Source organism: Abramis brama, assembly GCF_963993115.1.
Source record: "Abramis brama genome assembly, chromosome: 21".
Classification (NCBI taxonomy): Eukaryota; Metazoa; Chordata; class Actinopteri; order Cypriniformes; family Leuciscidae; genus Abramis; species Abramis brama.
The window spans coordinates 13703614-13731057 of NC_139983.1; the positions used below are offsets into that span (position 1 = coordinate 13703614).

The following is a 27444-nucleotide window of genomic DNA, read 5'->3' on the forward strand; positions in this document are numbered from 1 at the left end:
CAGGTGTGTTTGAGACAACACCTGTTTTGCAGATTTGTGCTGTTGTGAGGGATTTTATTCAGGGGGTTGAATAGTTTTGAGACTGCGGAAGTCACTAAAAGTTGCATTTTCAGTTGAATTTGGGGAAACCACTTGAATCATTTATTGTGTTGAGTTATTCAGTTACTTTAGTTTGATTTGTTCATTGCAAACAGCTGAAATTCTGTATATTTGGCCAATAAACCTGATTTGCAATGGGGGTTGAATAATTTCGATTACATCAGTAATAACTATTGTAATGGACTATTGTAATGCTCTCCTAGCAGGTCTTCCAGCTTGCACTGTCAAACCTCTGCAACTGATCCAACATGCTGCAGCTAGAGTGGTCTGAAGAGAGCACACATCACTCCTCTCCTCACAAAATTGCACTGGTTGCCAGTTGCCGCTGGCATCAAATTCAAGTCACTTACTTTTGCCTACAGAACACCACTGGCTCTGCTCCCTCCTACCTAAACTCATTACTTCAGACTTACGTGCCATCCAGAAACTTGCGCTCTGCAAGTGACCGCCATCTCAAAGAGGCACAAAATCTCTTTCTCTGACCTTTTTCTGGTCTGTTCCCTGCTGGTGAAATTATCTGCCTAACTCAACCCGAGCTCTGAGTCCGCGGCCATTTTCAAGAAATGGCTGAAGACGCATATTTTTCGGCAACACTTGATCCATTAATACTAACATTTTGTCTTCTATTCTATATCTATTATCTTTATAATTTAAAAAATAAAATAAAAGTAGGCTACACGAACTGCGTTACATTAAATTGGGAAGGGTACTGGATATTGTTGTCCTATTGTTAGTTTAACTGTTTCTGTTGTTCTCATTTGTAAGTCGCTTTGGATAAAAGCGTCTGCTAAATGAATAAATAAATAAATGTAAAAATGTAATGAAGTGGCTGGTGAGTGTGTATAAAACGATATTCTTCTTTTTTTTCTTTAGTAGTGATTTTCATCTCTGAAATCACTAAGCTGAAAACAGACAGTGGCTATTTAAAAGAATTTACATTAAGAAAACTGTTAAAACCTTAAGAATGCTTCTCTTCTCTTCTCTTCTATTATTATCATTATCATATTTGTAGATTTGCATTTACACTGTCCAAAACAAACAAAAAAACACTGGTAATTGTCTGGGAAAAACAAAGGCAAGACAGGTTAATATGATTTAAAAACCACATATATCCCCAGTTGATTGATTAATTGCTAAAAAAAAAATTGTATTACAACTTTTCTAAAATATTGTTTAAATATGCAAATGAGTCATTATATAATTTAATTTGCACTCATTTGCATACATTTGCAGAACAGAAATCTGATTACTGAATAAAGGCAGGTTCGAAATACTTATTTTGCTCACATTTTAGATTCCAAGATTTTACAAGGGAGATTTTGGATATCTTTTTTTATCACTCCATAAATCATAAAATACTGTCAACAGCCAGAAAAAAAAAAAAATCCCAATTTTTGGAAAGTGCATGCAAATAGATAAAGTGCTATAAAATAAACACTAAAATGTATATTTTGGATGTTTTCTTTCCACTAGTCTGAAACAACATTCTATCAATAGCCCAATATCTCAAAATTGATCAGAGCATTAAAAAAAAAAGTTTTTGCCTTAAGTGTCTTGCCTTAAAGCAACACATATCAAAACGACACTTTAGCACCACCTGCTGGTTACAGGTGGTAAATGACAACATTCAACTCCTTTAAATGATTTTATCACACAAATAGCATTTCACAAAAAGCAAGGTTACAGAAAATCCAAAGAATATTGGTTTGAAATACAGCAAATTATCCTTATCTTTTGATTTATGCAATACAACATGTCAGTGCTACTCAGTGTGAGAATGTAAAGATGTGGTGGTCATTTCCGTATAACTGCCTGTAGATGCCGAAGCTGAGGGAGGTTCACACTGCTACCCCCACACACAATCATCACTAGCGGGTCGAGCAGTTTAGGAAGGCGTCCCTCTTCCTGTAGCCTCTGAATGAGTCCGCTGTATACAGCAGCCAATGATGCTCCGCAGGCTAACTCAACCAACACACGCTCCTCATCTGCATACAGTATACAGTAATCGATAGCAAAGCAAGCTTGTTGTTATTGAGCTGTTTGATGGCCTTAATCATAGCAATGAACTTACCCAGGAACAGTTCCACTGCCTCCAGGGCCTGTAGATCTGTCACCACCTCTGAAATGACATTGGGACGTTTGCTGTACTCAAACGCCTGCTGGCATGCCATTTTTGCTCCCAAACACGTTGCTTCACTTGCAAGCAGTCAATTACAGAAAGATTCAGTTATGCAAAAAAAAAAAAAAAATTGTTCATGAATTGAAGATGATTTGTTAATTTATACCTTGTAATGTCAGGCAGCATAACCAGATCTCTGGCTTTCAGAGCAACATTTAGACAATCGGCACCCACGGTCTCCATGCATAGGACAGGCACATTGCTCCAGCCTACCTCATCCAGCCCTTCCATCACCCCGCAAAACAGACCACCACCCCCTACGGAAAGCACTATAGCTCCAGGTTTGGATGGCAGTGAGGCCTTGAGTTCATGCACAATGCTGGAATGACCTTTCCTAAGAGACAGGTTGTTTTTTACAACTTTTCATTTGTGTGAAAACTTAAACTATGAAATAAATGAAGGGCTGTACATGATCAGATTCCTTAAGTTTATTTTATTTATACATATAAACTCACCAGACCAGAGGATGGTTGAACGGGTGTATTACAGTAAGACCTTCACTTTCCGCCAATCGTAGGGCCTCAGCATTTGCTTCATCCCATACCTACAACATCACATAAAAATATTGTCATGTAAATGATTTAATATAGGATAAGTTAACGTAACTGCATCATATCGGGAATAAAAGGGATCTAAGATAACTGTGATGGTACTTTGCTCTTGCCTTGCCCACAACTTTGACTGTAGCTCCCTGGTCCTTAAGTTTTTGAGCTACCAGTTGGGGTGTCGACGAGGGCAAAACAATGGTGGCTGGCAGGTTGAGTTTTCTTGCTGCATATGCTGTGGCCATACCAGCATTACCACCTACATATACGCACAGAGACAGAGAGATAGAATAGGCCTACATGATTTTATATGTTAATGGTGCCCATATGACTGGGAAATACAATTCAATGTTTACCATTACACTCACCAGAAGAACAAATGACACCTCTCGACTTGTTTGAACTTGCAACCTTATAAAGGAATAAAAAATGTTTATCAGAATAATAGGCTATATGCAATCGTTCCTTTAATAAGCGCTAGAGGGCAGTGTGAACGTGCACTAGAGGCATAGCCTACTACGTGTGCGGGAAGTAAACGTTTGATTCAGTGAATGATTTTGTAATTGCAACATCGTTAACATTTAACAGCTTTATGTGTTTAGTCAAACAAATATTGTGGTGCTTGATTTTATGAAATGCACCGATATATTTCCTCACATTTTGACACATGTGTCCTATTCCACGGATTTTGAAGGAACCGGTGGGTTGTGAGCTCTCCATCTTCAGAAACACGGTAGTCCCCATCCGCTTAGACATGCCCGCGCTCTCGAGAAGTGGGGTGACGACATGAAATCCATTTTGCTTTGACATTTTGCTCATAATTTTCTGAAATACAGTTAATACGGGAGGAAGTGGACAACCGGTTACGGTGGGTAAATTACCTCAGTGCACAAACTGTGACGAACATTTTGAGAAATTTTAGATTTCCCGCGTTTTCAGTTGTAGCCTAGGTTAACCTGGGTTTTCTTAAGTCATGCATTGCACTTATGTTAAGTTTTAAACATACAATATACAGATTTTAGTATTTTCACTCTGGTCTACTCACCTATTGCGTCGCGGTGTTGTATTCTCTTGAAGATGAGTAGGCTAGCCTACGTCTAGAAGTTCAAAGTTCGTTTACTGACAATAAAGTAATCGAGCACTAATGAACTAATGTCCAAGACCGCTAGATAAACCATGACAGCTTGCGTAATTATGTAATGTCAGGTTAAACTAAGTTACTCATTCATGGGAGAACCCTGCAATAATTTCCTGAAATTGAGAAACATGTCTAAATCCAATATTTAACTAAACGTATTAAATAGCCTATATTAAAAATTGTATGATACTTCACAACTGCTTGCCAATGGTCCATTTTTCTAAATATACGATAAGCATTTATTTTAAAGCTAAAAAAGTAATGAAGTAAAATAAAGCAAGTAAAAAAAAAATATAAAAAAAACTTCAGACATATCAAACTTCACAACAAATGCATCTATGTTGATATTTCAAGATCAAAACCCCAAAGAGTAGGCTACACAGCATCATACTCCTGCATAGAATACAGGCTGTGAAAAAATCCAGTCAATGCAACATGTGACTTTGTCCCAATGTGGAAATTTTATTGTGCACATATACATGACATTGCATTAATGGATCTTGTATGGCAGCACAAACACAAGGCAGATCCTGCCTGTTTTGACAGCCATAAAAGTCTATATCAAGCTGTTTAAAGAGTTTTTTTTCCATTTCAATTAAATAAACAACCTTTAAAAAGGGAAAGATCATGTAGCATAAAAAAATCAAGCCCAACTTAAATAAAGCATGGAAATATAGGTTTTATGTGATGTGTTGTCAATATCCCCTGGTTGATGGGAAAACAGCCACTGCATTAGTTTTTATGGCATCCGTTTTCTTTCAGCATCCTTTTAAAACTCAGTTCCTCATAGATGACTACACAATTTCACCTCCATCAGCCCACATAATTCTCCACACATAAAAATATACATGTTTCCATACCAGGCCACTTCCTTATTATCCATCAGAAGCTTGACCAGCCTCAAGGTCTCATCTAAACACTTTCCAGCACTTTCCTTCCTTTTCCCTGAATCAGCAACTTCCTAACCGTGGGAAATGAAATATCAGTCCCTTCAGTTTCCTCTTCGCCTGATAATAACCACAGAGCACAAAACACTGGAATCCAAGACTGCATACTCTGTCACCAACTCTTAACATCACATCCACGTCCCGTTCTGACAGTAACATCCCATTCTTAAACTCTCTCACACACACATATACTCAGGAGGTTTGCACTGTGGAAGAGGTCAGAAAAGCTAACATGTTCCTCAACAGATATATGGGTAAGAGGGATACTGCAAAAACAACACATCAAAGTGACGAATAAAATCTGGGATGCAAACGGAAGACCACTGAATTGCCCACTCTTCGGTTATTCCCTCTTGTCCAGCATCAGACGTTCTCCATCATCTGCGAGTTCTGTGTTGGGGTGATGGCAAAGACAGGGCGCCATCCCGCAGCTTCATGCCAACTGCTGTTACAGGAGCTTGCGCTGTCTCTTCTGGCCACCTATGCCAAGGAACGTTGCCTGGGTTTGATCCTTGGGTACAGCTACAATGGCAACAGTGAACAACAATTACTGATGGAGAATCTGCCTTTTAAACAAATTTACAGGGTCGATTCTTTCTCATTCTATGCCTTACATTGAAACAAAATACTGTAATGCATAACAGTGCCATTTAAGAAATAAATGCATGCCTATACAGATATCGTACCCCTAACAAGTTGCGTGGTACGTAACCCTCCTTGTCATTAAGTCTGGCCCACCACCACTCTGTCTCGCTGTCATCCCTACGGCTCATGATGGTAAGAGCATCGCCCTCGTGGAAGGAAACCTCATCTGCACTCTGAGCTTCATAGTCCCACAGGGCATAAACCATCCCTTTATTCATTACGCCCAGCTTCTCCTGTACACCTGGAAGGGATATACAGAAGAATTTGCTTTCAAAATCATGTACAGCCCCTACTCTAGAAACTCACTTAATAGTAAAAATAACAACACCAGAAAATGTGTCTGATATTACCATATAGAAACTGAGAGCATTGGACATAACCCTCCTCCATCTCTTCGCACTTGTCTGCTGCCGTCTCCACATCACTGATAGTAGTGGCAAAAATGGCAGCTCCAGACTCCACCAGCAACTTGCAAAGATGAACATTGTTGCATGAAGCTGCACAGTGCAGGGGCGTCCTGATCACAAAGTGAGATAGAGTTAGCAACTGCTAACATCACTTTATGAGTGAGAATTTCATATCTGTACAATATGAAATGACAACAGATGTTCAATATTCCAATATCAGACAAAAGTGATAGTCCTCACCATCCATCACTATCTGCTGCATTGACATTGACCCCAAAGTCCAGCAGGAATTTTACAATATGGTGGTGACCTGCACATACCGCATTATGGAGAGGGGTAATACCCTCATCATTTGGAGTGCTAGGATTGTTCACCTGAGGATGTAGTAAAACAAACACAATTTGAGAAGGAAACAGTTGACAAGCTACTACTGAGACTAGTTCAAGCATACAACATAGGTGTAAGGGGCGTATGGCAACTGGATAGTACCTCGTAGATAATCCTTTGCACCAAATCAAACTCGCCCTCCAAAGATGCATCCAAAAGCAATGCAAGAGGATTGAACTTGACCCTCAAGCCATGACCTGTCCTCTCAGAGCCAGGCTTCTTCAAGTTGGTGCGCTTGACCTGCAGTGTGAAAAAAATCTATTAGTTTTCATATTTCAAAGACTAACATCTTGTCTTTTGACCCACATCTTTTGCAGAAGAAAAAAAACAACCAAAATGAATATATATCAGAGCTATGCTAATTGATATAGCCAACAGTATGATAAACTCATTCTGCTGCCACGGTTAGGGTTAAAAGATTGCTGCAGGACTCTATGTATGAATGTCGCTTGTGAGTCTCACAAAACTTTTTGCAGAATGAGGGCTGCATCTAGACATGACCCTAACCAACAAGCTAGAGCCAACTCACCATAGATGCACCAGGAGGAGTGCCTGACTGTGCTGTGGTGTCCTGCTCTGCAGGGGAATGGGCTTCTGGTACTGGACTAGATTGTGTGTCCACATTTGTGTGGTTGTTGTTATGATTGTCCTCATGGTTGTCCTTATGAGAAGGGTCTGAGGCACCATCCGCCTGGGCACCCCCTGAGTCACTACGTAGATGTGTCAGCTGGTTCTCATTGTCATCAGCTGTAGGTGACACAGAAGAGGTGGGAGGAGGAATTGAGATTGCCAGCTCTGCTGAAGGCTCAGCTAACATGCTTGACTCCATCAGGTTCCCATTGGCAGTGTCCACATCACCCAGGGCTGTGGCCATGTAGTTCAAAGGACTGTCAGGCTGGTAGAAAGGTGTACCACCCACTCCATTCTCAATGCCCCCTGCAAGGGTGTTGAAGCGCTGATATAAGAGTTTCTGGATGTTAGGCCCACTGGGTCCTTCTGGTTCTGTGATGGAGCTTCGCTTCTTCAAAGGTCGGGGAGCATTGGATAATTTCCGTCTCAGCACCTCCAGGTCAATATCACTTTGGTAACGGAGAGGGGAGTGGGCCACAGGGGTCAGTTTGGTAGGGCTGAGAGGGCGAGGGATGTTCTCCACATTGGGTGGAGGTAAGGGAGTGCTCTCTTGGGCCTCTCTGTCGACCTCATCTGTGAAGGACTGCTGGTAGAGTGGAACTGGAGAGGGAGAGGTGGAGCCTGGTAGAACTGGTTTTCCGTATACTGGAAGCAAATGAAAAGAAAGCATATTGAATAGAAGGGAACATGCATAATTATAATATTGAAAGCTAATTTCCATACCTGTATGTGGAACCAATGCAACTGCTTCTTACCTGCTTTAACAGCAGCTCTGCTGCTGCTGGAGTAATTTTTGGCTGTAGGCTGCTGCAGGTACATATTGTATATTGAGCTGGAGTTCATAGTGGCAGGACCCTTCCTTGGAGACTGGGGCCGGGACCCTCTGTCTGGAATAAAGGGACGCACCGCCACAGCAAGAGGAGGCTCTGTCCTCTCACCCTGAGGGAAGAGGGCTGATCCAGACTGAGGTGTAGGACTGGGAGGCACTGTTATCCGCTGTTGGATCTGCTGTGATGAGGAACAAGAGGCAGGGGGTGTTCTCTGCCAGCCTAAGTTGCCAGGAGCAGAGCGGGGCAAAGAGCTGGTGGCACAGACTGTGGAGTGATGGCCTGCACTGGGATAGGTTCCATAGATGGGTGGAGGCTGCTTAGACAATGCTGTTACTGTCCCTAACAGCTTAGGGGCTTCCTAGTAAAAAAAAAACACGAGTTAAGCAAGACTCAAAATATGTCTTTCAGTAGAACTTGTGCTTAAGTTCTACGGAGGACTGTTTAATCTCACCTTGTCTGAGGTACCCATCTTGCTGCTATGATCTTGACTTGTGTCCTTCCAGTCTGGAGGTTTTAGAGGAACCCTATTATTGCTGAAGGAGGGCCAGATTGCATCATTGGCTGTAGGGAGCACAGCAGTATGAGTTAGACTGAAACAGACAAAGACGTGTATGCTCTTTCTCCAGTCAGCCTCATTATGACACAGACTGACCATCAGGTCATTAAAGCAGGAGATGAGTCTCAAATGGGACTACACTCACATCTCTGACCCCTGTGACATCAGGACACTTCTAATCAGTGGCTTGAGTGGGGTATATTTCTGTCCTGTCCTCTGCACAGATCCAGCTCTCTTTGGGTTAAATGGATTACTAAGCCTATGTGTCCAAGTCCACTGCTCTGCTTGTCAAAGCCACGGGCGATGACGCATGTTTATCCCATCCGTCTGACAGATACGCCATCAACCTCACTGGCAGTCGACTGCCAAGTCCCACAAAGGAGAAATGCAGTGAAGCAAATGACTAAACTCTATCACATATGGGGATTTCTTTTCTCGAAATAGGTCAAATTCTTCCTGGAATTAAATATGCTAAAGGTTGAATACAATCCTTTGTTATGTATTCTTAAGGACAGCCTGACATCTTCATGACTACTTACAAAAATAAAGTTGTTACATAATAGCTACTTTTTTTCCATTAGTTCAGTTCAGGGTTTTAGGAGTCATGTGGATCTAACTTTAGTGACTACTGGGATATGGAACAGTAAGCGTACTTTTAAGTGTCCTTTTTAAGATCAATAAAGGTTGGGGATTACATTGCCATTTTATGAACTTTGTTTGTCAGTACCCACGAGGTAACACATTATGCAAAGGACTTGCCTCATGGGTACTGACAAACTAAGTGCAAGCTAGTGTTTTTTTGTATATTTATTATGTCAGTGTGTGTGAATAATTTATAATCAAATCAATTCACCATGTCTTTATATATTATTTATCTAGAACATAAAATCAAACATGGTTTTTAAATGTCTTATAAAGGCAAATATCTGTCTTGTAAGTAGAAGTGCAATCCTGTTTTATGCACTCTTATCAAAGATTTCTTCTTGATATCATGCCCAAAAAACTCACTAGAAGTACAGTCGGAGTCTGTGGGGGCCTCTGGCCCATCTCTAGGCTCTGAGGATTGCACCAGAGGGTCCACTATGATGTCTAAGTCTGAGACCTTCCATGGGCCTGCAGGCATCCTCACCCTCTCTTCCTCTGTCCCGCCGCCCCCAAATGTGACACACAAGCATGACAAACGAATAGGGGAGGAGATAAAAGGTGACAGACATGAGAAAATGAAAAAGCATGTTAGCAATAAAGGCTGGAAAAAACAAACATAAAGATGTTTTAGTATGACATTGATGAGAATATCTGAATAAAGATACATTTCGAAATTTTGGTGCTTATGAGCTCCCCTTTTAGATGGAAAGAGATACTGCAATTCTTCATCCAACTGTATTGTTAGCAAAATGATGCCAAGAATGATAAAGACTTGCTACTGTGACATGTCAGGAAAATAAGTGAAGCATTGAAAGAAATCTGAACTGAGCTGAATGAATGATTTTACAGTAGTGGTGAGAAAGAAGATTCATTTTCACAAGGAAAGCCGGTGAGCAGAGTTCTGCTGTTGAGTGATTGATACACACAGCCTTCAAGAGCCAAGCATAATGAGATGATATATCTATCATCATTTATGTAGTACTATCTTGCTGATTGGGGTCATGATCCATGTATACCCATATGATGCTCATCGTTTTACAACAGGGAGCTTTTATTTGGACATTTCTGTGTAAGAGCACCGAGACTTTTCTCAATGATGCATTAATCCCTGGACAAATCTCCAGAATTCCTGTAGCAGTTTATGGTTACAAAATTCTGTCAAGTTATAAAAGGAAAGACTGACCTGACTTGGAACGAGCATGGTTGACTGTAGCAGAAGTGGCGAGAGACTGTGGCTTCAGGGGATCAGGAGGTAAAGTGTAGCCTCCTTCCTGTCGCCCGGGTACTGGTATCTGGATGTAGGGACAGACTGCTGCCACCCGCCCAGAACTGCCTGGGGTGGGCTGAGGGGAGGGAGGACCACTCATTCGGCCAAGCTGTAGAGAAGAAGAATGGTTAATCGAACCCCATACTACTAGTCAATACAGTACTAGTGTTTACACCTAAAAATATGCAGCGTTTATATCAACAAACATCATTGAATGCAATTTGTATGCATATGAGAGGTCAAACACTTTGCTTCAAAATCCTTTGAGCTTAAAATGCTGGGTTTAACTAATTCAAGGGTCTCTTTAAAAACCATTAAGTAATGATTTACAATGCAGCTCAATGTAATATATAACAGATCTGGTGTACTAATCTGCATGTGGCTCTGCAGTTGCAGGCTGGTTCTTTATCACTTGCCTCTGCTTTTTTCTTGTAGAGACGCTCTCTGAGGTCCCCAATACGCTTGTCCATCATGGTCACCTCCATGTTACGCTTGTTAAGCATATCCTTGTGTTGCTGTAGCTTGCTGTTCTGTTCCTGATTTAGCTTGTTCCGGATCTAAATGTTAATACAATCATACATGCGTCATACACACGCATACAGAACTGATGATTATGTTACTGCATCTGAATATTTTCCCCATCTCATCAAATGTCACACGCTATAATCTGAATATTTTATGCAATATCACTCTGGGGCGCAAACTGTACCACAAAACACTTCAGAGAAGATTTAGGAAAGAATTAACAAGTGTGGCAAAACAGGAAAGCGCATTAAAATATATATTTTTTAAATCACAAATAAAATAGTTTTTGATGATCAAACTGCATTAACAGATTAAAAGAAAATCTATTTCCTATTACTTTTCCCAAGTGAGTCCAATATATTTAAGATAAACAGTTTGACTTGGTGGCTAGTTTGGTGCCGATGGCCATTCGAGTTGTCATGAGTTGCTGCACTTGAACAAAAACAACAAACAGCATCACAACCACCAACACATGGTCTCAGTCTTTCTCTCTTTCTTTGTGTATTCAATCAAAGTTAACAAAAAAAAAAGTTCTATACTGTAGTCTCTGTACAGTACAATGCCTACATCATATAGCCTACCTGCAGTTCCTGGTAGAGTTTGCGGAGTTCCAGTGCAGCATTGCTGGTCACTGGTCCCCCCAGAGGCTGCAGTCCATTGAGACGCCCCCGTCGCAGATCGTCTAGCTGCTGCGTGAGCTGGTCCACCTTGACCATGGCCGACTGCAGCTCTGCCTGCTTTTCCTGGAACAGGCTGCTAACATGCTCAATTTCTGCAGCTGAAAGACACACACAAAGCATTCCAATTATAAATACACTACCGTAGTGTGCAAATGGATGCACGATTGTTGATACGCTTCATATACTATAAGTTAGTGTCTGTGGATTTTTTAAGTGTGGGTGTGTTCGAACAAGTGTGGGAGTGAGGTCCAGTGCAGTTGTCCACTCCCCAAGTCCACATGCCATAAGACAAATTCTCAATAGAGAGGAATGGTATTGTGATCTTGGTTTTTATCTCATGAATGTCATGAGGGGGTGAAATCTTCCCCAGGCTCTTCCACACCCCAAATAGAACTCCCTGTTTCAAAGTTCAGAAATGCTGTTATTGACTGATCCACTGCCAGGAACAGAGAGGGAGTGGACGGCAAAAGCAACTGGAGCAAGGGATGAAATTCCACTGTGTGCTCTAACAATAGTAATAAGCGTAAGTTTCAGACCTAGCAGTTTGATTTCTTTAGAGAGACTTTTTTTGTGCACAGTTGCCTTAGAATGGCAATATGAACGTATTACAGGGACAATCACCCTGGAGGAATCTGAGGTTAAGTGCCTTGCTCAAGGGCACAATAGAGTGGTGCAGGGATGACGTCAAAACCCAGAAGTCTAATTGGCCAATGGTTTCCTGGAGATTTTCCTGGTTTTTCAATTCATAAGTAAAAGGTTTTATTTCAACAATGTAAACTGGATAGCGTGTAAATTTTGATTTCATATTGACTTTAAACACTGTACCACATCACCATAAAAACACAGTCCTGGGCTAAAGGACAGATACTTCAATAACAAACAGATATTGTACTCAATATTATAGTCGGTCATCATACAGCATTTTAATGTTTCAGAGAACATATATAAGTAAAATCAGTTTATAAAGTGAGCAATCTAAAGTGTTTTCAAGTCTGTTAACATGGCTGTACATACACAGGTTGCCATTGATGAGTTTGCTGTAGTCCACTTGGCCCCTCATGGCACGGACCTTCTTGAGTTTGGCTTCTTGACTGTCCACCCTTTCCCTCAACCTCTGGAGCTTCTCACTCTCAGACACGGACTGGCCCTGACGTGGGTCCTGTTGCTTCAGATACCGCAATCGTTGCTCCTAAACGCGGAGAGGAGAGGAAACGGAAGGACAGGAGAGGGTAACGGTCAATTTCAAAATGGGGGGGGACATGCTCCACATATCATTAATACAGACACGTAACAGATCAACAAAAGCCCTTTCTCACACCTCACTACGCACAGTGGAGAGCTGCGAGAGAATGGGATGGAAACAGTAAGGAAGGACCAGGTAAGATGGTAAAATAGAGAGAGAAAAGAGACAATTAATCAACTTAAGTGCCATTTCAGATTTAGTGTTAGCAGAGAAGCTATTACATGTACCGTACAAAAAAAATGCAAGAGAATCATACTGTAATTACTCCAACTGAATATGAAAGATTCAGTTATGTGGGATATTACAACATAACACACCCAAAAAGTGAATGTATGATGAATGAGCTTGAAATAGAAAGTGGAGGGAAGCACAGGCATTCGTGCTGACAAGCACTTTCAGGTCTGCTTCAGAAATACAAATACAAAGCCAGGCCTAACAGTCCCAGAGTGTTGACTCAACACAATCCAGTGTTAAATGAACGGACAAACAAACAAAGCGTGTTTTTAACCACAGGGCTAATACCTTTAGTTACATACAACATGTTTGTTTGAAATATTCATGCACTTTTTTTTGTATTCTTTCATTTATTTTTGTTTTTATCTCTATACAATGTTTATAGTTGTATGACATGATGAAAATTGCCTCAAATCTGCATTATCTATTCACAAATAATTTGTATTAGCAATATAAAACCAATAAAAATGCAATAAATAAATGAGCAATTCAACAACCACCTCTACCTGAAAAGTTTTAAACAGACATGCATTTGTTTACCTTACAACAGGTGAGTTAACTTGATGGCTTCTTGATCTTGATACTTTTTCATGAAATACACAGTCCCATATACTTCATAGATCATAGCTAAGCCCTCTTGTCTGCGCCCCAAGCATTCTGGTAGTTTTTTTTTTCCCGGGAACTGACTACACTTTGACGAGCACACGTACATGGCATCCACACTCAATCTCCAGTGGTCTTAACGTCCACCCTCTTCCTGACAGCTGCGGTTCCATGCTGATCTCATTTCCTATGTGAATGGAGTCTCTTTCCTGTTGTTGTTTAAGGAAAATAACTTTGCAACACGCATATTCCCTCCAGTGCTAACCTAAGTGTGATATTCAACCATCACACGCTGACCTCAAGACAATATCTCCATCACAGAGACAAACAATTCTCAAAACACAATATCAAAAGAGCCGAATTAACCGAATGACATCAGGCTTAAGCGCACTATCTGCACAATTAAAATGCAAATCATTCAGGCTTTTAGAAAATTCCTGACATGGCCGCATGGAACCAGGCTAATACAATTAATCAAACATGACAGTTCATGCACTCCCCAGATGATAAGACCATGTGTTCACATATGCCCCTTATGCATGTGTGTACACCTGCTTATGGCGAACCACAGGGGTCTTCGTTTTAATAAGCAGAAGTCAGCAGACCAACAGAGCACCATTAGCAGATCTGAAAATGACTCTAAAATAAAAGATGCATATCTTATCCTAAGTAAAACTGGACTTTGGCATAGGACAGGCCATTTCTTTTCAATTTAACAGTCCAGACATAAGAAGAGGAAAAAGATCGTAGACGTATGAATAAATAAAGAGATAAGAGGCTTCATATGGTGGATCCTACCTTAGCTATCAGCATCTGCTGCTGTGTTTCGATCTGCTGTTGCTGTCGCATTGCCATCTCCTGCAGCTCTGACAGTGTTAACTCCACACGTGGATTCCCCACCTACACACACACATACACACACACACACACACACACAAAGTAACGTAAAATCAGTTTTGCAAACAAACAGGCTGAACTTCACTTGTTCAAACAAAACAAAAACAAAATTTTGTTTTTTTAATAAAATCTTTCCAATAAAATTAAAATGATCAGCCGTCTTTAGAATCAAATTAGTTTCAAATTAGTAGTCAACAGACTATATTACCCAATGCTGATATTTATCTCACAATATATGTAATACAAATTAATGGTGACAAATGAGGTGAAATTAGATAAAAATATAAACCAATATTTACTTTGATTTCCTCAAAAATATAAGAAAACAGAAAATAATATCTAAATAGGCCAAATATTGTCTGCTTAATTATTATATTGGTTTATAACTAGTTCAAATCAAATGCAATCTTTTCTTAGGTATTTTGTATTCATTGTCAACTAGACAGGCAATATCTAAAATGAATTCAATCAAAGGGTTACAAGAAGAATTTAATTATATTTATTTTTAGATACATTTTATACTGGTTATACTGGTGCTGTTCTGTATGTCTGACCTAGGGGCCGTTTACACAACACCGTTTTCAACTAAAAACAAAAAAAATGTGGTCGTCCTTTTTAAAGTCCAACTGAAATCAAAATTGACCCTATTTACTTTGTTAGCGCATATTACTAGTCTTGTGGTGAACAATTAATTCGTGCAAGTTAATACTCAGAAAAAAATTGTTTGCCGTCGTAATCTTTAATCAAAGTCTGAAAAGTTACTTCCGGTCTGGAATGGCGTTCCTTCTCTGATGACGTAGGTTTGACGGCTTGGTTTGGCAAACGCTTAACCACTCCCCTCAAATCGTTAGTCTAATGAGCGAGAGATGGAGAGGAGCGCTAGAGTAAAACCCTGCCCTCTGTTCAATATTCCTTTTCACTGGGAAATACGTCACAACACTGGAGAAAAGTAATTTGCAACTTCCGGTTCACGCAGACTTTAAAGACGACAGCATTTTGGCGGCCTGAGAATGCAAACTTATGAAACGGATTTCAAAGTGCAAGTTTTCGAAAATGAATGTATTGTGTAAACTACAAAATGCTAATTTGTGAAACGGTGATGTTATGCGCATGTGTATTAAGTTTTCAGTAGTGTAGGCGCATAGTGATTCTTTACAAAGTGACATCGCCAACTACTGGCCTGGCATGCATAATACAGCATTTTTACTCATTTTCTGGATCCGTGTGAATAGGGATAGTTTTGACAACTTTGTTCTCTGTATGCAAAAAAACGCACAAAAAAATCCTGTTTTTAGTACATCGTTGTCGTGTAAAGCATCTCAGACGAGCTGAGCAGGTACAGCTGGTAGGGACCTTAAATGACCATATATGTTTTTTTGCATTTTTCATACTAGATTGTACCAGCAACTGACCACCATTGTCCATCTAAAACAAGTTTAGAATTGAAACTGGTCCAAGCTGTTGATTTCAGCAGGGTAGACAGCTGTGTGGCATTGAGCAAAATAAATATAGTAAACAACAGTAAACAGCAGTAAACGACAACAACTCAACAGGTACAACCAAACAAAAATATAATCACCATAGAACCATGAGGAAATGTCTAGAGACTGAACAGGATGCTTACAGTTATGCCACGTCCTGCAATTGTGTAAACTCACCTATATACACACCAAAACATTCATTCACTCATACTTAACAATATAGGCACACTCAAAACACAATGTATACAGGGACACTCAAAAGAACAATTAACAAGAGCCTATTTATTCAAATATTCCTAAATATTCCTTTCTGTCTGACATATCAGTATTGCACACGTTCAAAATAATTGAGTCATTGGCTTCTCTCAATTCCCATAACTGGCTCACTGCACACATGTTATACTTATAATGACTAAAACATCTGACAGAGCCCAGTGAGTCAGAGCAGTACTGCGAAAACCTCATTTATGTAAATGATCTCACTGAGGCATCACTGAGATTTTTTTAAGAAAAGTCAATGTGGCAAATCTATGATCAAATTAGGGCTGGCATGAAATGGCACTAAATATCCTCTTAGAGGTCTCTGTGTTGTCAGATAAAGCAGAAATACTCAACTCTGATAGTCAACTGCACTGGTGTCTAATAGGAAAAAGCTATCTGTTAATATTCACGTTCAACTCAATGGCCGTTGACTGACTGAATAATGCAGCTGATTTGAAATTAGCCATTTTGGCAAATTGGCGCTCAGTACTGCAGTCAAGTTGAAGCCAATCACCTTGAGCTGTAAATACCATGTGATTAATTACTTGATTAAATGTAGCCTATAAGGACATACTGGGAAACACTTAGCAAAGAGTCAGGCAACATTACAGATAATTTACCATCAAAAAAACAAAGGCTTTCTCTGCCATTTAAACACTCAGGGAAACATTCTTTCATGGAAAAAGCGCAATTATTTCAGGGAGTGACGTTTTTGGAATCTTGGATGTTTCCCTCTTTGGAAGGATTTCGCCTGAAATGTGGTACTAGCCACAGAAAATGAGGTCACCCCTGGGGCCGTTCTGGTGTTGGTGAGCACCTGGTGCTTCTGATGGAACAGGACCTCTTTTTAGGATGAGATCGCTCACAAAGTATTAAACACACTCACCTATTACATTATCAAACCACCCTGCATAAACTGAAGCATGAGGAATGTTTTAAAATACCTTACAGCAAAATGAGTGATTTTGTGACTAAAGCATATTAAATTGCATTTATCTACAACAATATTATCTGTTCTCTCTTTACCTCTCCTTTTCAGCCTTTTTCACATATGACATAGTCCATTAGGTCATCGCCTGCCCGCAGCCACGGCTATTCATATCTCGCCTGACAAATGAGCCATAATTAGAGTACTTTTAGTTCCTCCTGTCACAAGAACCATTCTCACAAATGCTCTTTTAGAGGTCTGACATGGCAACTCCTGAAAACGACAGTGTGTACCAAAAGCTTCAATTCATCACACTTAGTTCATCACAATTACTACAGAGAGAGAATCATGGCAAACCTGTAAATGGATAGATGACAAATAACATGTGATTTAATAAGTTTCAGATTGTAAACTAAGCACAATTTTTATCACATAATCATACATTCACAAAGGGCCCATCATCAGCTGCATGCTTGAGAGATGCGAGAGAAAAGTTAAATATAGAAAGATTTATTTGTTTTGCAACATATTTTGTCATGTCAAATAAAAATTTCTAATATGAATTTATTGTCAAAGCAAATTTATTCAGAATACATATTTTATCTAAATATACATTATATTATATTTTATCTAACATTCAATGTTGGTGCATTGCCGATATATAAAACCATGCAAATTATAAACCATAAATTATTATATGAAGCATTTCCCCAGTATAGTAACTATAGGGAAAAGTGAAGATTTTTCAACAAATAGTGATAATGAGCTTTGATATTACAAATATTACAAAATGGCTGCAATTGCAAAACGATGACATTCAATATTCAAATATTTTTCCTGATAAGGTAATAAGAGAAATCCTAAAATATAATTTTCCATATAAGTTTTATCTCTATCACATTTCTGTGGCACTACTCTACATTAACTTTTTTCCCAACATCAAGTTTTAGTACTTTATATATGTATGTATATGTATAAGACCAAGAGTAGGCTATATTTTAAGTTTTTTTTTTTTTTTTTTTTTTGCTTTTTTGTGCCATTTTTACCTTTTTGAAGCTTACAGAAATCGTTCAATTTAGTCACTCCACTAATATGAAATCACAAAAAATGCACTTATAATAATTATACATAGAAAAATGCCGTTTAAAGTAATTGTTGATGAACTACAGCTTTTCGCCACTCACTGTCATGAAATGTCATGTCAAATAATACCCAATTATTAGCCTACGTCAGGTAAGAAGGTGAGAGCATCCCTTCCCTTTACATGCTGATGTGATCTATCAGCTCATATAACTACAACAAAGTATTATCCAACACTTTGACAGTTGTCACAACTGGTAAATCCTTCTTCCAACAAACTAACAGTCTGAAAATTTGAGTAAACCGGTTCCGTGCTTCCCAAATCAACGCTACACAGACCAAAGCTTAAGAATACACTTAAAAATAAGGGGGCGCGGAAATTACCTGGTGAGAGTCCCAGGTTATTCTGCATGATCGGACCTTAATTTTGCTGCATTGTCCTTCAGCAGTGAATTCCTGCACAGTCTCGACGTGGTTCCACTCCATTTCTAGCAGTCAGGTGCGCGTTTCCGAGAAAAGCATATAGGCACTGTGTGGACGGATGCAGTGCAGCTGTAGTATGCGGTGTTGTGCTCGTTATGAGACCCCAGAGTCACACTAACACAGCCGCAATCCTCTCTCCAAAAAGCAGGAGTGAAGTCATCCAGCACATTAGCGATGAGTCAGGCTGTCATCCCCACTCCGCGCGACTGACTTTGCGTGTTTTTGCTTACTATACATAGTTAATTTCGTGACTCTGACGAGCAATTACAGTACATTAAACACTAATATGTTGGAAAGAAAGGCGTGACCTTTGTAAAATGTTAACGTGAATCTGTGATGATGGAGACTGCGTAAGTTTTTTCCCCCCTCAGGCTCAATTTTGACGTGCAAGCACTTCTCTTGCTCTTAATGTGTGTGCGTGTTTCTCCTGCCCGGAGTAGACTGCAGTAGTGATGTCTGATTCCTGAATGAATCGTTCTTTTGAGTCGGATCTTTTCAAAGAATCGGTTGAACAAATTCACAAACCCGGTCTAAGCGATTCATTTAAACGATTCTAAACATCACGTTTACAGCTGAGAAACAAACTAGCCTACTTCTTTGATCAATATAATCAAAGACCATCACATATTAGTTTTTTTTTTCTTCATATTGTCTTGATACATGTCTATTTAATATCACCTTATTTTAATAATGTCATTGTTATAACAATATATATATATATATATATAGGCCTATATATATATATATATATATATATATATATATATATATATATAGCCTATATATATATATATATATATATATATATATATAGTATATATTGTATAGGCCTATGTTTTTTCTATGGTTACTTGTTTTGTATTTTTAAATTGAATTTAACAATTTATCAAGGGAAATTATATCACCAACATTCAAAACAAACCCCATTACTAACAACTACAGCCTCAATTTGGCACAACACTAAATTACGAATAGATAAGAGGACTTTCTGCTAGATACAGTGGGCTAATAAAGGAATATGGTTCTTAGATAACCTTTATGAGGGAGAACATGTGGTCTCATTTAATTATTTGAAACAAACTTAAACTATTCGAACACTTACTTTTGGAAATACACTGATAAAATGATTTTGTGGTCAAGTAACTACAGGAAAAAATAAATAAATTAATTTAAATGAAAAAGTATACCAAGTATTGAGGTCTCTGCGTTCACATGGCAAAACTTTATTCATAAAGATTCTAAGAATCCTCTCAGAAAACTCTTAATTTAGCTTAAAAACTTTTACATAGGAGTCTTAGCTTAAGAGCGATTCGGGACCGATCTGAGAGCAACTCTGAGTAAGGAAAAGACAAAAACTTTCATCTTAGTGAGGAGGCGGGGTTGACCCCGTTGCTATGTATGACACTATCTTTTGAAGACTGTGATTGGTTGGTTGTCCAAAAAGGAAAAAAAGAGTGATTTTAAGTATAGGGTCTATTCTAAGCCTTCACTTTGAAATTAAATGCGTAATTTTTCCTATTTGACTGTTCTCTCACACACACACACACATTATATATGTGTATATAAATCCTTTTTTTTTATTTACCATGCTGTTAATTTCCTATAAGGTATTTGATTGGCTTATAATGATAAAAATTGTTCCACTCTTTCCAGTTGCACTGATTGCTGGCATGTCTATTTAAGTGGTGGTTTGAATGTTGGTTTTAATGTATCAAACATGGAATCAAAACCAAGAAGGGTGAGAAAGCCCAACTGGACAGAGGAACAGTGTTTACTGTTAGCCCAGTTAGTGGATGAACACAAGGCCATTCTTAACCCTCAGAGAGTCTTCGTTTAGCAGTCACACTCAGTGCCTTCCCGGTCAGAAGTGACCGGACACCTAAAAATGAAACTTCCTCCATCCCAGTAAAAACCAATGCAATTTATTTTTGTTCTATAATATTTATTCTTTTTAATTTAGTATTTTGAGAGAATTTGGTTGAACTTATTAATATTTATGCAATATTGATAGTCCATTTTTTGCCATTGAAAATAATGTTGTTTTTTTTTAATTATTATTTTTTTATTATTTTTTTTCTATGCGGTATTTTCGGTTAAAATAGAGACTAGGCTTTCAGAAAAAAAATAAAAATAAAAAAAATAAATCAATTTATTAAACATAAAATTAAATAAATCATGTTATTGCATGGGTTTACCACTAGATGCCTGTATAGCTCTAAATGGAGATGCTTGTGAATTCTAGTTGTTTTTGGACCAAATTACTTACTTTTAAGATGTGGATTGATTGTATTATTTTAGAAATTCTCAAATAATACTTTTTGCCAAGGTTTATAACATTTTATTAATTATTATTTTAATAATTTTAATAATTATTATATTAATAATATATATATATATATTAATTATAATTATTAATTATGTTATGTTTTTCACTCTTGATGTTTTAGAGTTTCACCCCTTCATTGCTGAGCACTTTTTTTCTGCATCGTGGCCGATTTGTAGCGAATTTTTGTGTTTTTGTCAATTTCCCATTCATTTCCTATGGGGGTCATTTTTGACCGAAGACCATGAGTGTGACTATTTTTTTTACGACCACTTAGCATGCTCGGATCATGACCTCAATTTTTTTCTGTGTTCACATACCTAATGCAAGAAAAGTCACCAAGTTTCGTAACATTCCAATGAAGCTGTGATTTTTAAAAATTCAAAACAGATTTTTTGTAATCTGAATTTATTGGTGTGTATGTGTATAAAAGTGTGTTTCTATGTGTGTGTGTGTGGGTGGGTGTGAATTTTTTGCACTCTTGATGTTGTAGAGTGTCACCCCTTTACTGCGGTGTACTTTTTTTTAGAATCGTGGCCGATTTGTAGATTGTACAGACAAAAATTCAGAGAATTTTTGTGTTTTTGTAAATTTCCCATTCATTTCCTATGGGTCGGTCATTTTTGACCGAAGGCACTGAGTGTGACTATTTTTTTTACGACCACTTAGCATGCTCGGATCATGACCTCAATTTTTTTTTGCATACACATACCTAATGCCATAAAAGTCACCAAGTATGATAACCTTCCGATGAAGCTGTGATTTTTTAAAATTCAAAACAGAAATTTTTTCGGTCAGAAGTGACCGAAGACTCTCCTTAAAGGAAAATTCGGGCCTTATATTAATATCTAATCTATAGCGTCTTATTAACTCACTGTCATCCATTGTCTGCAACACATTTCTTCTCCCTCTTCGTCTTTCTGCCATTTTCTCCTCTGCTAAAGAAACTCTTAAGCCTCTTAAAAGTCCTCATCCGTGCTCCTAACAATTTTGACCTTAAGACCTCTTTTAAGGGTTAAGATGCTTTCTGAATTACTTTTTTCTTTACCAAGTTTTTTTTTTTAATTTTAAGAGTAAACGCCCACATTTCTTAGAATTTTCTTAGAATTTTGTCACTAGGAGCTACTCTTTGAATTAAGATTCTTTATGAATACGGGCCCTGATATGTAGACATGGTGTCTGTCTCACACAATATATATTGTATTAATTACTTAGATATTTCTAAGTAAATCATATACTTTAACAGTGTGGTTTAATTCAATGTTATATTGTTTAAGTGAAATATATTGCAAAGGAAACTTCAACTAAATAGATATTACTCAATCTTTTACTAGCCAAGTAAAAATTACTTATTTTCTTTGTTACTTTCACTTAACTTAGTTAAGTAGAGTTTACTTATTCCATATGTGAAATTTACTTAAAAAATATGCGTGTGAAATTTACTTTAAAAAAAATTTGTGCAAAAACCTGCCAAAGAAAAATTAAGTAAATTTTACTTATTGTTTTTTTTTTTCAGTGTAGCCTACTTACAAATAAGACATTGTCTCCATGCAACTCTTAAAAATAGTCTTGAACCATCAACGGATGTTAATTTTAACAGATCCAAGCAGATTGGCTAGACTTAAACTAAGAGATACGGTACCGCACTATGCTGGCGGTGTATGGGGTGATGATTAAGTTGGGGTAAGAGGTAAAAACCAAAACATGTCACTGTAAAAAAAAAAAAATAAAAAAAAAAAAATAAATTAACTGATGTTGTTCATGTTCAAAAAGCAAAAACAAGGAGAATAATTCTGATTAAACTTCAGTGAATCGTTTTGCTTAAATGATTCAGTTCAATTCTGAACTAATCGCTGCAACTTTAAAAAAATACATTGTATTTAAGTTTATGATTTCAACATGGCATCTAGGCCTACTTCAATGTTCTACCCCGCCAATAATTTATTTTACAGGTAATTTACCAGAGCAATGAGATTCGGTTCAAATGATCCGATTCAGGCGGTTCAAAAAAATGATTCGTTCGCGAATCGGACATCAGTCAGCGCGCGCACGCACGCACACACACACAGAGAGAGAGACCCCTCCTCTCCCGGGAGCGCCGCTATCAGACTGCCCGTGCTGCGCCACAGCTGCCCCGCACTCACTCGCTCCCAGATGCGTGACTCTCCAGAGAATCTGACAATAATGTTTGCAGCTTTGCGACACAACTTTACAGCATGCATGTGCTTTAAAATACGCCATGCATTACAGTGCACAAGAGGACGCTGATGAAATGGATATTTAACAAGAAAACACGTCAATTTAACTTAAATAAAGTGCCATAGTAGCCTACATTGACACCATGCTACATTTCACTCCTCAAAAGAGGTGTACTACTTTTACTTAAAAAAATACCATAGGCCCTACATCCAATATAATGTCATGCATATCATAAAGGTGCATATTTTATATATATTTCCATTAAAATAATGCTGAAATAGCTCAATAAGAAAGCAACAATGGGTTAAAATGCAGAATTTTAAAATGCATGTCTTTCGGCAAGATGTGATGATGTGGGCAATGTGGCGAATCCATATTAGTATTCCAACAGCGATGAGCAATTTAACAAGACAGTTTTTGTGCCAGTAGGATGAGGTATCTTGGACAGAAATGGGCACAGTCGATAAGTGCTATAATAACGCTGAGCTAGTCATTTAGCTCCCTCAGTATTTTAATAGCTCTTAGTACTGACCACAGTCACTCGTCATGACTGACCTTCATATGTCCATATGCTGAAAAACACAGCCAGTGCCACAGGCCAAAATCTGTGCTCTCAACTTCAGCATACACACAGAACAATATGCATCAGAGAACCACGTTCTTTAGAGCAGTGATTTTCTTCTGCCAAAACAGACGTTCGGAAAAAAGAACAACCATACAAATAAGGTGCAATCCATAAGATGACAAAGCATCGAAGCTTTCAGCAGTGGGACTGTTCCTACAGTTGATGCACTGTGATTTGTTCTAGATAAAAGTGTCCATTAAATAAGTGGTTATCATCTGGCGGGTAATGACAAAAATTGGGTTGCGGGTCTGTTCTGATAGGTCATGGAAAGCTGTAATTTTGAATGCAAGCATAAAATGCAACAAAGCATATAATTGTGCATAATTACATAAATCAACTGAAATTTGAGGACTTTTTGTTCAAACTGTTTTGGGTCACAACTCAATGTAAAATCTAGGTCCTAAAGGAAAACCAGCACTTACTACGTGACAAGCACCAAATGACACTTAGGTTGTGTTCACACTTTTAGTACGGTTCTCTTGGTTTTCTATATGAACCAAAATAAAAATGTTACATTTAGGGTGTGTTCACACTTGGCATGTTTGGTTCGATTAAAACGAACTCTGTTAGTGTGGTTGCTTTGTTAGTGTGGTTCATTTGAATAAGTGTGAACGCTGCCATCCGAACCCTGGTGCACATCAAACAAGGGGACTGAGACCCTGAAAGACAGGACTCGGTCCTCTTCCAAACCAACTCTGGTGCAGAACGCAAAACGAACCAAAAACAGGACATGATGTCACTAGATGCGACCCTAAAAATATACGTCATAAAAGCCTAATTTGTTTTGTATCTTTAGGTTCAGTCAGTGACAGTGTGCTGTGAACACTAAGATAACCAGGACTAAATTTATCTATTTTGGTCCGGACCAAAGGACTCATGAGAATCGAACTACAAGTGTGAACACACTCTTAATCCTGGTTCACTTTGGAGTCTCGGTCCACTTGTTTGGAGCACACCAGTGTTCGGATAGCAGCGTTCACACTTATTCAAATGAATCGCACTAAAAGAGCAATCACACCAAACCTGCCAAGTTTGAACACACCCTTAAGTCCGGAACACACGATTGGCCGTTGGGCCGTTATTGAGCGTTGGTCGATGTATTTTTTTCCGGTGTGTTCCGCACCATTGGCTCTAGTCGGACACCATCAGGGTTTTTTGGGCCGATTCAGCTTGTAGAATTGGTGTCAGGCCGTCAGTGAAACAGAGAACTGTTCTGATTGGCTGTTCAGCTAAGTGAATGAGTCAGTGCACGAGAATAATAGCAAAACAGCAAGCAAATAAACCAAAACGGTACAGATAGAAGGCTGTTTTAATTTAACGTCATCTTACCTGAGTGTTCCTTGGTGAACATTTTAATATTAACATGAGCGGAGTGTAATAAAGAAAGTGATCAGCAGGATTGATATTCAAAACTGTAAGCACGCGCTGCTTTCTTTACAAATGTATATGCAGAAATTGACGGTCTCATTTACACGCAGGCGCAGAAGGCGCATGTTGACGTTCAAGTGCAGTGTTTTTGCCCCGACGCGAGGCGACAACACAGTTGGCTTTCATCAGCACTAGCTCTTTAGCGTCGGTTTGGTGTGTCCCTACCTTTAGAACATGTTCCTAATGCTGTCTTCAAATGCAATGACACTTTGATTCACAGCATTCGTTTATTTTTTCTGCTGCATTTAGGCAGAAACACATTGCTCTTTCAAGACTATGCAGAGCACCCTTAGGGACAACATGCACAGATCTTTGGTAACTTTCAAAGGCTAAGCATTCATCTCTACGGACGAAGCATTTGCATTCCCGCAGAACTCCTAATCGCATTTTACGGTGAATTTTGATTATCTAATAAAGTTTTATCTGCTGGGTGCAGGAAGCACAGCGCGACCGAAATGGCATCATCACAGGGAACGTTACAGGAGCATCTAGAGGCGGAAAAGGAGAGAGTGAAGGTCAATGATAGTGATATCAGAGTGGGGCAAGGTCTGTGAGCTCAGAGACAAAGCTTAAAACCAAGCCTGACAACCAACAATGTGCCTGATGAAAGATATTTTTATATTCCTGCATTGCCAAACTTTTAACTAACAGCATAAAAGTCTTGTCCAGATTGCAGCTTATTCTGGCCAAGAATCGCCCACTTAGTCAGTCAGAGATTAACTTCAAGTAAATGTAAAAGAGACCAACCACAGTTCATGTTGTTGTTAGATGCCATTCGCGGATGAGTTATCTAAAATTAAAAAGCATAAAAAATGTATATTCATCAAAGAATCCTGAAAAAAAAAAAACATTAAAGGGGTGGTATAATGCCCTTTTCACAAGATGTAAAATAAGTCTTTGTTGTCCCCAGAGTGTGTATGTGAAGTTTTAGCTCAAAATACCCCACAGATATTTTTATATAGCATGTTAAAGTTGTCACTTTTTGAGGGTGAGCAAAAACGCACCGTTTTGTGTTCTTTTAAATGCAAATGAGCTGCTGCTCCCGGCACAGGGGGCGGAGCTTCAACAGTTTGTGTCCTTTTACCTCACACACACATGCACTGGAAATTTCAAAAACTTTTAGCCTTTTATGTTCAAACCGAAGTCAGACAATGATGGAGAGACTCAAGAAGAAGTGACAACATTTCTGAATGGTTAGTTGGTGAATTTATGTAGCTTATATGTATCTTCTAGTCATTGATAAGCATATTCTGTCTGGATAATCTATAAAACGAATAAATTTTTGTCAATTTTAGGGGAGGCATGTCATGTAGTCCCTACCAGCCGTTTGTTGTAGTCCTTAAAAAGCAATTTCTTTAAAAGAAAACATCTCCCTTTGCTTTGAACTTTGAGCGTTGTAACTTTGCAGATGTTGTTTATGCTCAAACAGCAACATTACAAACTAACTAAAGTTAGAAAAGTGAAATCATATTCAACCACCCCTTTATAAATCATACCAATCCCAAACATTTGAACGGTGGTGTACATCCATCTTAGCTCTCTGCAAATAGATGCAAGCAATGCCAAATATGTGGTTTACATGCTGTTGATGTGCATAATGATCTAAGACATCCTGAATAAAGTCTGATGTATTCTGACCCTGAAAAAAACAGCATCAGACTATATCAATATAGTACATGACTGTCAAATGTACAATGTACACAGTCATTCTCAGCTGCTCGCCTGTATTATCAAGGGGAGGGAGAGATTTTTGGTGTGCTGAACATGCAACTATATATTTTGCCTTCTGGCCCTTTGACCTGGTTTAAAGTGGAGCGCACTTGCAGACTTGCATATTACGCTGACAGTTTTAGAGTAAGAGTATACAATCAGGCCAGCGCAGGAGTTCAGAAGTCCTAAAGTTTATTGGCCGGATGTAATTAAAATATCATCATATGATACTGCCTGAAAGAGAAGCCCCGCTGCCTAGATTATCTCTAATAACAGCTGCATTATGGGACGCGGGGAGGGCCGCATATCAGGATGCCGCAGTGAGTGTGTCACTCATTTATAACATAACCGGTGATGCTGGGAAGCTCCCAATGACCACCTGTTTAATAGCTGTGCGCCTTTAAGCGTTTTATGATTACAGCCATAATGATTTTTCTTAAAGAGGAACTATCATGCATTTTCTTTAGTG

The 27444-nt window shown here is 38.7% G+C and overlaps 2 protein-coding genes across 17 annotated transcripts in view; both read right to left on the reverse strand.

Moving 5' to 3' along the window:
* Positions 1-1731: 1731 nt before the first annotated feature.
* On the reverse strand, positions 1732-4006 carry sdsl (serine dehydratase-like). Its single transcript, XM_084097497.1, has 8 exons — positions 3869-4006; positions 3481-3648; positions 3192-3234; positions 2943-3082; positions 2734-2822; positions 2385-2612; positions 2171-2295; positions 1732-2084 (listed from the first exon to the last, which is right to left on the reverse strand). Exons 2-8 carry the CDS (start codon positions 3640-3642, stop codon positions 1894-1896), a joined length of 978 nt encoding a protein of 325 aa, XP_083953623.1. The 5' UTR covers positions 3643-3648; positions 3869-4006; the 3' UTR covers positions 1732-1893.
* A 393-nt stretch (positions 4007-4399) lies between these two features.
* ppp1r13ba (protein phosphatase 1, regulatory subunit 13Ba) overlaps positions 4400-27444 on the reverse strand; it is a 47523-nt gene continuing 24478 nt past the window's right edge. For 10 of the 16 annotated variants that reach the window (XM_084096633.1, XM_084096634.1, XM_084096622.1 and 7 more), the window contains 14 exons: positions 14359-14460; positions 12495-12669; positions 11382-11578; positions 10692-10832; positions 10192-10384; positions 9372-9503; positions 8259-8368; positions 7733-8165; positions 6877-7622; positions 6450-6587; positions 6201-6334; positions 5904-6070; positions 5595-5794; positions 4400-5430 (listed from right to left, as the gene is read on the reverse strand). In XM_084096633.1, the coding sequence (XP_083952759.1) occupies positions 5389-5430; positions 5595-5794; positions 5904-6070; positions 6201-6334; positions 6450-6587; positions 6877-7622; positions 7733-8165; positions 8259-8368; positions 9372-9503; positions 10192-10384; positions 10692-10832; positions 11382-11578; positions 12495-12669; positions 14359-14460 (2910 nt within the window). In that variant the 3' untranslated portion in view covers positions 4400-5388. Of the gene's footprint in view, positions 5431-5594; positions 5795-5903; positions 6071-6200; positions 6335-6449; positions 6588-6876; positions 7623-7732; positions 8166-8258; positions 8369-9371; positions 9504-10191; positions 10385-10691; positions 10833-11381; positions 11579-12494; positions 12670-14358; positions 14461-18591; positions 19107-27444 lie in introns of those variants that run through there. The other 6 variants (XM_084096623.1, XM_084096636.1, XM_084096635.1 and 3 more) reach the window with 3 other exon arrangements.

Bases quoted from the DNA above. Each gene is read 5' to 3' on its own strand.
- sdsl (XM_084097497.1), bottom strand. From the start codon at position 3,642: ATGAGCAAAATGTCAAAGCAAAATGGATTTCATGTCGTCACCCCACTT. The intron at 3,083-3,191 runs GTGAGTGTAATG...GCGTATATGTAG, and splicing joins AGGTGTCATTTGTTCTTCTG to GTGGTAATGCTGGTATGGCC. The intron at 2,296-2,384 runs GTATAAATTAAC...ACTGCTTGCAAG, and splicing joins ATGCTGCCTGACATTACAAG to TGAAGCAACGTGTTTGGGAG.